The sequence below is a fragment of the Plectropomus leopardus genome, chromosome 19, assembly GCF_026936395.1.
Source record: "Plectropomus leopardus strain MGB_pleo_1.0 chromosome 19, ASM2693639v1, whole genome shotgun sequence".
NCBI lineage: Eukaryota > Metazoa > Chordata > Actinopteri > Perciformes > Serranidae > Plectropomus > Plectropomus leopardus.
Genome location: NC_142194.1, coordinates 11,691,396 through 11,704,970, shown reverse-complemented (window position 1 = coordinate 11,704,970; position 13,575 = coordinate 11,691,396). Strand labels below are relative to the sequence as shown.

The 13,575-nt window shown below is 38.0% G+C and overlaps 1 protein-coding gene across 1 annotated transcript; it reads left to right on the top strand.

Annotated features, from left to right (window-relative positions):
• The first annotated feature begins 2,768 nt into the window (after positions 1–2,768).
• Positions 2,769–12,916, top strand: tbata (thymus, brain and testes associated). Its single transcript, XM_088070057.1, has 8 exons — positions 2,769–2,854; positions 3,113–3,314; positions 5,518–5,688; positions 5,779–5,867; positions 8,076–8,225; positions 8,503–8,584; positions 10,748–11,040; positions 12,488–12,916. Exons 2-7 carry the CDS (start codon positions 3,128–3,130, stop codon positions 10,921–10,923), a joined length of 855 nt encoding a protein of 284 aa, XP_087926183.1. The 5' UTR covers positions 2,769–2,854; positions 3,113–3,127; the 3' UTR covers positions 10,924–11,040; positions 12,488–12,916.
• The last annotated feature ends 659 nt before the right edge of the window (positions 12,917–13,575 follow it).

The window sequence follows — 13,575 nt, the reverse complement described above, 5'->3', positions numbered from 1 at the left end:
CAGGCAGGCAGAGACCCACAGCATCACGCAAACAACAACCTATACACGAGTAAGCTCTGCGAATTATGAAGACAAAACTGTTTCCCTTGGTACACTTTAACAACCTTGAATATCAGTTTGACCGAGTGGCCATTATTTGGTCCAGACTCTCTCAGACCCGTAAGATAGGATTAACAAATTACATTTTGGTTTAGTTTTGTGCTTTCACATTCAGATAAGACATGGAACAAGTAAAGGGAAAAAAAATGCACCATCCCTCAATGAGCAACACCTACTGGATATTCAAAAGGCCTCTTGATCATTCTTTCAAATGTAAATAAGTGTTGTAAAAGAGGCCATGCAAAGACTGTTTGCTCAAGCCAACCAAACTTTCTGATTTTGCTTAAGAATAGTCTAAAGCCCTGAATAGTCTGAAGGGGGAAAAAAAGTTATGTTCAATGTTGAAAAGTGTCCAGGTCCCTAAGTGCTCTGAGTCTTAACAATGGTGAACTCTACTGTGGAGAGCTGCAGATAAGAAAGCGCCATAGCCACTTCTTTTTCATCTACCAGTAGGGAGCTTGAGCATAACAAACCGACAATTCTGCAAGACCAAAGACAGTATAAGGAAACTTCAGTCAGTGGTTTGTGGAAGCCTCAAGTTCGGCATTTTTGCTGTTGTCATTTCGGACTTGTGGAGCCAGTAGTAACCACATTAGGATGAAAGAGTGGAGAAAAACCTAACACTAGCTGCTAGCTTGGTTAGCATGGTTTATTTACAGCAGTGGTTAACAGTGATAATGCTAATGCAAATTTCTGTTATTAAAAACTGGCTTAGAACAATTAAAACAAAATGAACTTACTGGAAAAAGTGAAACTTAACTTACAGCCCACAGACAAAATGTGGCCTGGGATAGGGTGCCGATGGGCCATCCAACCATTTTGTAATCCCCAATAAAAATAGTTCAATAAATTAATTCACAGCAGGAACTTTATTGTACTTTGAATGTGCCACAATACATGAAAAAGCATCCAGATGGCGCTTTTTTCCCCCCAAGTGCCAGCAGAAGTTTTTTTTTTTCAATATGGGGGTTGCTGCTTGTAACATAGTGTTTAGCATACTGATTCTTTTGAGTTGATACATGTAAATGCATCAAACCTCTGGAGTTGTTCATGCATGTCCAATGACTATAGGTAACCACACCATAAAACTACCTGTCAATGCATTAGTAGTCATCATATATTAGTTTACTTTAGTAAAGAAAAAATATTTATTTAAATGCATTGATTCAGCTTCCCACTGTATGTAGGCAGGCCATTGACATTACAGTAATGTCAACGACCAACTGTCTGTCGTTCGCTGAGGGGCTCGAAGCAGAAGAGGCCAAAACTTCATAGAGTCCGTAATTCTATAACCTATCCTTATCCTTCGTTTTCAATATCACCGTGTTGTTTAAACATTCATTTTTAAACATCTGTAGAATCCATGAAGTCAGAAGAATAGCCCATGAAGTCAGGTGAACATCCATTCAAGGAGCACGTGAATGCACCACTGACCTTGGCTGTCAGAGGTTGTGACCCATTTCAAAGAGTCCAATCTAATCTGTCCTTGCTGGTTCATTTAGTGCTGTTGCTAAGCTGTATCTCGACACATTAGATTCATGAGTAATCACTTGTTCGAAAAACTAACCAGGTACATTGAGATGTCATTCAAAAGTATTTGTTTGTTTAATTTATGCCCATCACAAATGTTAAAAAAAAGACTACTGCATCAAAGTTGGGTGCTACAAGCCCATCAATCACCTTCCACATCTCTGTCCCTAAATTAGAGGCTTACTTCCTCGTGCACTGGCACTGAACATTGGCAGTAGATGTCAATCATGACCTGTATAAACCTCTTAATAAAGGTAATTCCCCGTAATATTGGACTACGGGACACTGGAACCCACTTCCTTGTTGTTGTAAGAGGCAATTCAGGGAAACCAAAGATTGTAAAGCCCCTTGAGGCAAATTTGTTATTTGTTATAGTGACATATATGAATAAAAATGACTTGACAAAAAAATGACTTGACCTAGTAAAACACACAGAGAAAAATGCACATGGGTACAATGACGACTTCTCCATCTACTGGGTCATTTTGGTGATGATTGGACATTATAAAGATATGACCCACTTTCTTTATGTTTTTTTTTTGTTTGTTTGTTTTTTGCAGACTGTTGCAGTGAAATCATCAAAAATGAGACAGACAGAAGTTCACACTGTCTTCAACACATGCTTTTGTCAAGTAGGGCTAGACCTGTAGCCATATTCATATTTTACAATGACAACAGCTACAGTCTGTCATCAGTCAAGTTTCATTATATGTTACTTTCCAACACTGCTAACAAATGTCTGAAAATACTGACTTTTTATTGAGAACTATCAATGATACAAGCCAGACATAGCAGAATCCCCTAAGTTAATCATCCAATTACAGTGCATTTAAAAAAAAAATGTTCACACTCATGCCATACTGTTATGCTGTCACAAACTGCTAAACTTATACTGGTGAGGTGTACGATGCCTCTCTCACGAATGTTCATGTTAACCTTCATCAACTTCACTTCAGATTTTTCAACAATCATATTTACTGTTGATTTCATTTTGTATGTTTTTTAATTAAATGGCTTTTTGCATTAATCTTAATTAATTTTAATTAAATGCCATAAAATGGTTGCATTCTAGCTGCTGTGCATAAACAAAAGGCTGTCTAAATGAACTGGAATGTCAGTCACTCATTGTGCACAGATCCCATTGTTTCTTGTCCCTTTGAAGGTTTCTTAGCAACAAAGACAAACACAGCGCAGGAAGGTTTTGAGCTGGAGGATGTTTTCAGAGGTAAAGTGGTTTTAAATGTGTTTAATACTTCTTCTTCTACTTCTTTTAGAGAGCAAAATCTATATTGCATGAACAAGTTTTAAGTTAAATTTTGTCTCTTGAAATGAAGTGCTGGCTGTCTTGCACCTTGTTAGGTTTTAGTGTTCAAGTTTCTTGTTAGCATGTGTGGTCAAAACTTTCAAATCAAAAGAGCCTTTTTATCATCTCACTTCACAAATCTGATACCTCGTTATTCCTTTAAAAAAAAAAAACCTCCAGCTGTGATTCGGAGACATGTCGGTGAGTCCAGACCCCCGTGGGACAACAGGAGAGAGGAGCCGCAGTCAAACTAATCAGGTTGCATTCACCCCTGAATTTACCAAGATGTCAACGAAAAGCAGTGCACGCTTTGGTGCCTTGAGTCATCACTCATTCTTCTCTCGACACAACCCTCATCCACACAGAGTGAAACACATTCAAGGTGAGCATGCAGCAGAGAACATTCATGTGTGTTAGGAAATTGATTTCAAAGGTGGATTTTCAGATTGAACCATGCCTTACGATTTGCCTCTATCAATTACAGTGCAAGCTAGTTTCTTAATCATCTATGCAGTACAGATGTCAATGGCTGTTTTGAACCTGTGATTTCGATGAGTACTCTAATAAATGAGCAGTACCCTGAAGAAAGAAGAAAAGATGGCATTTTACTGGGGCTGTGTATAAATTTCAATACTCAGTTTGAGCTTTCAGTTTGGTATGACTGCACTACTGGATGCTGCAATTCATATTTGTCAATTACACTAATAGACATTATATGTATAACTGCTATATTGTGTGGTCAAAGGAATGCATATCATGGCATTTTTTGACATATTTAGAGGCAATTGTAATTAAAGTGGTACCAAGCCGGGGAGTCATGTTTATGTGCTGAGAGAAATTTAACCTGAATCTGCACGTCTTTAGCTCCTCAAATCCGTTCAGCAGATCAAAAGTTGGTACAATTTATCTTTTTGTTTAAAAAATTCACAGCAATCCAACTAATGGTTGTCAACTTATTTTAATAAGTTGAAAGTAGATTAATATAACGCACATTAAGTAGGGGCGAGAGTCAGAAAACGGCATCAGTTAAGAAACAGTAACGCCTCCACACCTAAATCCACAATAGTTTTGTCCTACTTGGATCTTTGTCAGGTCACGGCAGGTGTTACAGCACCAACTATCTATCATGCATGGGACATCTGAACATGTGTTCACTTTTGTATTTTGATCAGCCTGCCTCCACAAACAGTTATTTTTGGCTACCTGCTACATCTGCCGCCACATTTTGATTTACTATTTTTAGAGCTGGGCCATTTATTAGGTGTGCTTTTTGAATATATACTGTAAAACTTTAAATACAAGCCTTGTCCCAATTAATTACCCAGTCCCTTCACTAGCCAAATGTAGCTACACATTTTGACAAATATGCACCTTTCTCAATAAGAGGCCCAGTTAGCATGCAATTCATTTTTATGTAAGTTTTACCTGCTGGAGGTAATGATAGTTAGCTGCTTAGACTGTGCACTCAAATATAAATGTTTAAACTTTTGTCAATAAGGACGTGCTATACACATTGTTAGCTTGGTAAGAGGCTCTACAATCAAATAATACAGTTCATACCAAAACCACAAGCACCAAAAAAAAAAGACAGTAATACCATCATACTAAACAAGATGCAAATAAGATGCAAAAAAGAGGTTTAAAATAAACAATCTGATTGTATTTTCCATCTTTGCTGAGCAACAGTTTTGTGTGAAAGCCAAAACAGACACCTGTCCCAAATATAAACCTGCTAAGTTCAGTGGTTTAAGTAAATAATAGCCCAGGCTATAAATTGAACTTTTAAAGTAATATGGATAGTCATTGCTTCACATTCTCACAGCATAGAGCGTACTCATGTGCATAGTGCCCTGTGTGAAGTGCAACACATTATAGCGACACACACACACATAGCTGCATTAAAATACAATTTGGTTCTTGTCAAATGTGATTTATGATTTATGATTTATGATTTACACAACCTACAGCGCCACATGGCGGACAGACAAAGTTAGTAACCAGCTGGTGAAGAAAAAAAGGAGCATTTAGCAGCTAAATAGAGAAATAATGCTATAAACAAAACTCCCAGTGCACGGCCATACAAATAATTCTCTGAGGAGATAAGGTGGAAACATGAAAAGTATATATTAGGGCTGATGTTTATAGCCTGTCCACTTCCCACAGGTGGTATTTTCTCTCTGCTGTTATCAGATGCTTTTCAATCCAACCACCTCCACTTCCACTTTTTTGGATCCTAGACCATCTATTTGTGTGAGCTAATTACATCTAAACATCTATAAATAAAAGGCACTGACAAAGTCTTATTCGGACATTGCTGCAAAAGAGTATCTGCCGGAGTTATATTTCCCAAGTTACCTAGGCTGAATATAAGCAGCTGTATGGTCATCTGGCATAATACGGTAAATAAAAGAGATACCACCGTTATTGGCAAGAGAAGTAAGTTTCTTTTCTGAGGTTCTTATGAAGCTGTCAATTTTCAATTCAGCACTGGTTTTCTGGCTTCATTTCTTCAGGGCATTTTCTCTGATGTGTGTGTGTGTGTGTGTGTTTGTGTGTATTATGAATGCTGTGTCTCTTTCCCACAGGACTCAATGGCAGGCCTGTTTGCATGGTCAGAGATGATTGGTTTGTCACCTCATCATTATTTCCTCATCCGCTTCTAAAGAGCCACGTGCTGAAGAAAGCGAGTCATGCATCTTTTGCTTTTCCGCTCACTCAGAGTCTACATGGAGTCAGCAGTAATAAAAACAAATCAGGTATGTTCACAGTCACACATGGTGCCTAAATTTTCTCATTACTTTGTAGGTTCAGAATAACAAGTGAGTCATTTTTCTTATTTGTCACAGCACAATTTTCAGAGGCTTGGAGGGATGAACTTAAAGACCTTGCTGCAAAAATCAGTTTCTCTTCTCAAGCACAAAAGGACAAACAAGAGGTACGTGTATTGCTGTTATCTAAAGTATATCCAGGGGTGAGCACAAGGCCCCTAAGAGTCAAAGTCAACTTTACTTTCAATCCTGCCATATGTACAGGACACAGAGGGGATTGAAATGCTGTTTCTCCCAGACTCAAAAGCAGGTCAGTGCTAATACGAGTAATAAAATTACAGTTGAAGGAACTCACACATGAAAACACGCAAGCAACAACTTCTAGTATATAGCATAAAGGACTTGAAATGTCTCACACACAGAGTTAAGTGACCTTAGTGGCCTTAGTGGCCTCACAACGAAAGTTACAGGCTCCACAAATCACACAAGGCCCCTGTCTCTCTTATATCAAAGTAGGAGTCAGTGTTTACAACTATCATTCTGGTCATGAAAAGAGAAAAAACTGCATGAGAATTGCAGGAACAGCAAACATATAAATTGTGTTCTCTAATCTCCAAGTTTGATATCAGCAAATTACAGTCACATTAACGGGATACTTCACCAATTTTCTATCACTGTGGCAAACTTCCCTCGACCTAACCAGTGCATCGAGATGACGGCCAAATGACGTGATTTATGTCACACTAAACTCACACCAAACTCTGATCTGAGCTCCATATTGCATTTTTCTCACCTTAAATGTTTTCAGAAACATATTTTAGTGCACTGTTCAGCTTTAATATGAGAATTTGAAAACAGAAAGTGGGCACCATACTGTTTCCAGTAGTGTAAAAACAGAGGCTGAAAATACTGAGAACAAACTGTAAAACTAAGCAGTGCTGATAAAATATAAACCAAGATTCTGTTACCGCGTTGCCTTTTTCTCACCCAAAATGTTTTTAGAAAAATATTTCTGCTTACCATTTAACTGCCATACAAGATGGTTGTTACCCGCTGGTTGCCATATTGTTTCCTGTGTCAAAACAGAAGAACTTGCATTACTTCACTCACCAAATAAATAATTTTGGAGTTTTTTTTGTCTATTGTGGCGTATGACATTCTGCTAGTTGCAGGTTTTCTATCTCTTGAGTAAATGCCACTGTCATTTTCTTTGTTTTCTCTGGTCATGTAGCACCTATTAAAATTATTTCTCTTTCCACTGCACAGACAGCCCAGTTTTATGTAAAGATCATCGTTCCAGCAGTGGAATAACTCTTCAGTTACACGTAGTTTAAAAACTAGTTTAACTAAAGGTTGCAGTAGTTGGGTTACAGCTTAACTACATTTAAATTTCAGTAGCTTTTCAGTAGTTAACTACATGCATATTTAAAGTATTTTCATGGCTTTTTGAAAAACACTGGGGCACAATACCTAGCTAATTAGCCACAGTTGTCATTTAATGACAATCACCTGCTATTTGACTAAAATGAACTCACTTTGCAACCAAGACATCTCCGATCAAATACTATGAATTTCCCGTACAGTTTAGCACTGTCCTGATCCAACCCCAACAACAACTTAGTATCTGTTAGCTGGACAGCAGGATCAACCAGTTCAGTTTTACCTCCTTGTACCAATAACATATCCCAAACTCAGATTGTGATCATTTCCTATGATGTAGCTGAACTTCTTTTTGAAAATAGTTTTACATTATTTTACTTTTACTTTTAATAATTTAAGATGAAAATTAACTACTTAAAATTGCTCAGTAGCCAGTACTCAGGTGAACTACAGTTTTAGTGTAGTCTCCCCAAAACTGGGCACTATACAACTCACCCTAACTGTTAAGACAGACCTTACTGCATTAAAATTTCAATCATTAAACAGGGGAGATTGCATATCATCAGCAGCAGAGATAGCGCAAAATTAAATTTTAAATAAATGCAACTCACTGGATAAATTTCGTCCAAATATGGTCTCCACTGGTCACTTCTGGCTCCAGAAATTCAAGATGACGGCAGCAAAAAATCCTAAACTTCAGGCTTTAAAACAGGGGTCCACAAACCAGTGGGTGATGTCACAGTGATTTTGTTTATTATTGCACTCATTCTTTTTGGGCATATTGTTTATTTACCAATTAAAGGGGAAAAGAGAGATTTTTTTTTTGCATTGAGTCGCAGAGATAGAACTTTTTTTCCAGATACCAGCGCAATCAATCAAAAGTTTTAGGTTTTGCCTCGTCTTGTTCATTTCTAATAACCAATTAGAAAAAGTTATACTAGGATATAATTTCAAGTTTTTGTAATCAAGAGGATGATTTTGTCAATGTATTTCAGGTTCAACCCGAGGAAGAATTTGTCCGCCGAAAGACCCAATATTCAGCTGAAACTGGGAGAATCATCCCTCCATCCTCCAACGCTTACCAACGCAGATCCCAATCCCAGCGCCTGATGCATCCTCAGCCTTTTCATGATCAAGAACTCATGGTAAAATACTCTGCCACTGATGCTCACCTCTTAAGGTGGAGTTTGGTGCTGAAATGGGTCACAGACATGATATATTTCACTGTAGCAGATGTTCAAAAGGATATTTCCAACAATAAAGATAATTCTTTAGAGCAGTCAGCTTATGTCCGGGGGTGTTGCAAATAGCCCCCAGCACAGCTCTGTCAACAGGCATCTTGAGAAATTCATAAGTTACTCGAACATAAATTGATATTGTTTGCAGCCTCATGTTGTGATCGTCATACTGATCTCTTGACAGGTGTTTGAGCTGCTTTGTCAGATCCTGCAGACAGATTCCCTGTCTACAGTCCAGCAGTGGCTTTTGCTTGCAGGCCAAAGAGGTAAAATTCTTCTTCACTGTAAATAGATATTGAGTTTTTCTTCATGCATCGAATGTGGATACCAGCCCTAGACCAAATTTTAACATTCAAATTTTGGTTGAAGTATGTACATTATAGTGTAACAGTGTTATTCTCCAAAGCCTGAGTGACCTGACATAGGTTTCTGCATGATTAAGTTGCTACATATAGACCCCCTAGCCCCCCCTAATCCACTTGTTCATGACTGATATGAGCCTTTTTTGAGCTTCCAAATAGTAATATTGCCTCTTACCTTCTAACTGGCACAGAAGTTAAGCCATTTGGCTTGGTTTTTAATCTGTCGTCCAAAAAAAAAAAGAAAAAAAAACCTCACAGAAACCTTCCACTCTGAGTACATTGCATTTTAATGTAGATTTGCTCCCTTGATTCTCGTGACTCAGAAGGTACCTATCTGGCTGTCGCCTCTCTCCTCGTGTCTTGAGTTGGCACTGCAGCTGCATGAAGAGACTGAGCTGTCCTCCTCTCCGTCTCCACACTGTCTCTGTCTCTGACTGTGTGCTGTCCTCATCCTTCTCTTCATCATCTTTCCCACAAATATTACCTGTCTGTCAGCTGTTAAAAGTTAGCTAGCTGAGTTTCTTTCCCTTTCTTCACTGTTTCTTGGTCAAACTCTGTAAATGTTTTTGACAAATGTGAAAAATAGAAAATTGAACTTAATCTGAAAGTTTTGGATTCAGTGTGCAAACATGAGGTCATACTTTTATTTTTAGATGTGCAAAAAAGTTTGGACGACAAGAACAAACACAGTGCACAAAGGCTTTAACACAAAATTAAAACAAATTCTCAAAGGAGTCTGGTGGCTTTGAAGATAACGATATAATGACTTAAAATCCCCATCAGAAACTGCTCTTTGATGCCAAGGTAACAGGTTGAAAATACATTATAGTGTACACAAAAACTGATATTGAATTGATTAGGTGGCAAAAATACATTTTGCTGTTTCCACTGCCCATGGCAGTACATTGCTTAGCGTCTGTGCCTGTCAAGTTATTATTATTACTCACAGCAGTTTTATATGTCACTACTTTTTGCATACAGCTAAGTGGGCCTTTCCATCAGAAAAACCCAAATTAAAATGGAGATGGAGTCAACCATGGTGATTAGTTTAAAAGCAAATACAGGAGTGCTGATATAGGAGTACAACATCACTGGGACTGTTATAGCATCGTGTAAGCACAGATTCAAACAGCTAGTTGCCGCTGTTCACGTAGCATTGGAGTTACTAAAAGTTATAAGGAAGCCCAGGCGGGGGCAGCTGTGACAGACAGGTTTTGGTAAACCGCCGTTCACTGGGGGTAAACCAGCTGTTACAGATGTTACAAGGATGTGCAGTGAGACAGGGACACACTCGTCTGACACCGTCCACAGCCTGAGAGACACCGACACACACACATGCTGTCTGATAGACAGACTCACGGCAGTGAGTGGACACACGCTGCAGAGACGAACTGTCTGATCAAACTAACTCATCTGAATCACACCAAGTGTCTGTTAACAGACTCGGATTTCACTGAAAACACAGAGATAAATGTTCATGATACTTAGCAGCTGCTCTGTGCAGAACATGAAGACCGAGTTAACACAGATTAGCAAGCAGCATGCAAGAAAATGTTTATGTGTTGCTAGGCAACAGCAGCCGCTTCCAGCAGTTGCGGAACTATTTGTGTCAGCAGAGCCAAAAAAAAAAAAAATTAAATAAACAAACAAATTATAATCCATTGTCGCTTGTTACTATTAACAAATAAAATACGCTTGTAGAACTGCTGAATAAAAGTAATATCACACTCGAGGTCGTGTGTTGTGCTGTGTATCATCACAGCTGTGATAATCTTTGGCCTACGACCGAATCACAGCCGTGATGATATACAAGCACAACATCACTCCCTCTCGTGTGATATTGCTTAAATAGATGAAATTTTCATTCAAATCATTCTGTTAAAGAATAAGTAAAAATATATAATTAAAAAAATGATCCCTATCTTTGCCCATTATTAACTTTATTAAATTTATATTTGTCAGTTGATACAGCTAATTAAATTACCACTGAAAGCATATAATTACTCTGCTGATTAAAATAATCTCTGTACTGTTCTCCTGGTATTGTGTGACATGGTGTACCTTTAGAGAAAGACCTGGTGATGGGGATGATCAAACAAGCTCTAGATGGAGTCGACCTCTCGGCCCATCATCAGCAGAACATCCAGCAGCTTCAGACTCTTCATCCTGGTGCATCTCCATCTGTGTATGGTGCACCATTTAACCATCCCTGGAGGAAACAACAGAGGACGAGGTCAAGATGACATCTGGAATTTCAACCTCATGCTTCCGTTTGCAACCTTTTTAAGCTTTTTAACATTCTTTTCTATATTTCCACAGCTCACACGAAGGGAACCGAGCTCTCAGCGTTGACAAACCAGGTAACTAAATGAACTACTTTTTTCATTTTCAGTGTCTTTTATTTTGTTGTTTATTACTGTATCAGAGCAATTCTGGCTGCTTTCCCTCCTTCTTGCTGGATACATAATGCAGGTTTACTTCTATAAGCCTTCTCATTCCACTTAATTTGTGTTTGTAAATTTAGTGACAGCTCTTTCCCTACTATGATGCAGAATGTAGGCTACAGTACTACACAAATGTGCAATAACAAGCTAAAAGGCCATATCTGGGGATATGGGGATACAACAAACACTAAAATACAATCCATAGCAATGTTGAAGCAATTTCTTACAGGGTACATCTGCATAAGCAAACAAATGAGATACACTGTATATTCTGTTCAGTGGATATTCATCAGTGTCTTGGCCCAACTAAAACAACAGATAAAGCAAATACCACCTACAACTCTTCCTCTACTCAAGATGCCAATTACCATCATGCAAGGGACTATGGATGAAAACTGGCTCCCCAGGAAACTCAAGTGTATTTACATTTGTTAAAATGTGGATTAATGTGAATCATCCCTTCTTAAATAAATTATCAACAATGTAATGCACCAGCCCTATAATAATGCATCAGCCTCTGCAATATAATATTGCACCAAAAAAAACCCATTGCAACTGCACAAGGATAAAATAAATAAAAGATAATAACAAGAAGGACAGAGTAAAAATAATGGCAATGTTATTGCACAAGGTTAAGTTAAATAAAATAACGATAATAATGAAACTGAAGCAGTTACACAAGAATAAAATAATTCTAATGAATGCAAGATAAGTTAAAAGTACCATACACCTGGATAAAAAAAACATCGGGCAATAACGATAAAATAATCAAATAAACACACACCAAGGAGATTACGTGACTAGAGTTGCTATAACCATTAAAATTGCTAAAAGTGAGCAGGTTGCTATGGAAGCTGTAAGGAAGGCGAGCTTATAGCAATTACTTTTGCATCCGCTGGCTCGGTAGCGTTCCATGTGTTATCATGGCACAGCACTAATTATTTGAGTCCTCTCTTGTTGCGTTTTCCTCCTCCACTGAAATTGTCTTGGTTTGTCCTCCATGATAATGTCTTTGCATTGTTATTTTTCCACAATGGTTGTATTATGTTTTTTAAAGCAGAGAAGATATCATAGCAGTGATTTTACATGGTCTCAGTGCTCCGTACTTTTCTGTAATCCTGTGTAAAATTGTGCTTTACACGGATTGCCGGCAGTGGAGATAGACTTTCAGTAAGAATCAGATCATCTTTACTTTAAACTGTCTGCCAGAGAACAGTTTTCACAACAGGTTTAAGAGGTAACAGTGGACTTTCACACACTTCTGTAAGCTTTTCACATTTCATCCATTTTTTACCCGAAATAGAGCAGACAAACCTTTGGCAAAGTACTGGCTTTCCATAACTACTTGAGTTTCCTATTGCAGAGAGGATTGGAGATGCAGAGGTCCTTGAAGTCCACACAGAAGCTCAGGATAATCTTCAAAATTAACTTCAGCACATGGAGAGAACTTAGAAATACCTGATTTTCATTACCGTGACAATGACTCCATTATTGTTTACTTATTATGAGAACTGATTGGATCCCTTGCTTTCTGGTCTCTTCATATATTACAGGTTCTTTAGCATATTTGCTGTCTAGAGGTTACTTAGAAACACAAGCCAATTTAATGAGATGAGTTCTCCAGATTTTTTTTGCACTTGAAAAATACAATATATAAAGGGCAGATAGTGCTACATGATATGATGGATGATGTTGGATTATTGTATCACTTGTCTGGAGGATCATGTTTTGAAACACAGAAATGCAGAGCAACAAGTTTAACAAGTGTAACCTGTTTGCAGGGAAATAAAACTTCAACAGCAGAAATGTTTATGTTGTTTAATGTGTGCAAAAATTATTTTGGCTTTTAGGATTTTTTGGGGTACTGCAACAAAGCTTAAAATGCTAATGTCACTTTTTATTTCTTTCATTCTAAATGTCACCAGAATTAAATATTTGTCCACACTTTAAATGTTCCAGGATCATGGATTGGGATTATGTTAATGATTTTTCATCAAGCGCCACCACAAGAACAACCCAATCTCGCTCCCAATCTTTTAAATACAGATGCTTCGTCAGTGGCCCTCTGCGTTAGATACCGACACACTGTGGCACCCTTCAGTCGTGGTATGAGATGCACTGGTGATGGCATAACAAGTGATATAAAGTCTGCTTAGGATAGGCAGAAGGAAAGGACGGGTCAAACAAACACCGGACTCTCACCCAAGAGCCCGCTGTTCATGTCCCATGTAAAAAAAAAAAAAGTCAATCTAGTTATTTTGGTACCAAGTGTGTGTACCAAAAGTGTCCAGTGTGCTAGTATAAATAGCATGTGTGCTAGTATAAATAGCATGGCACTCTAGTGACATACAATATACAATGTTTTAAACAGTATTGGCTACATGACGTTACATTACGTTAGTAACAAACAATTATTTTAAGCCAATCATGTTGTGTGCCCCCTAAACTAAC

Excerpts from the sequence above, each read along its gene's own strand:
- tbata (XM_088070057.1), top strand. The coding sequence starts at position 3,128 with ATGTCGGTGAGTCCAGACCCCCGTGGGACAACAGGAGAGAGGAGCCGC. Across the intron at positions 3,315-5,517 it reads CAGAGTGAAACACATTCAAG|GACTCAATGGCAGGCCTGTT; the intron begins GTGAGCATGCAG and ends TCTTTCCCACAG. Across the intron at positions 8,226-8,502 it reads TTCATGATCAAGAACTCATG|GTGTTTGAGCTGCTTTGTCA; the intron begins GTAAAATACTCT and ends ATCTCTTGACAG.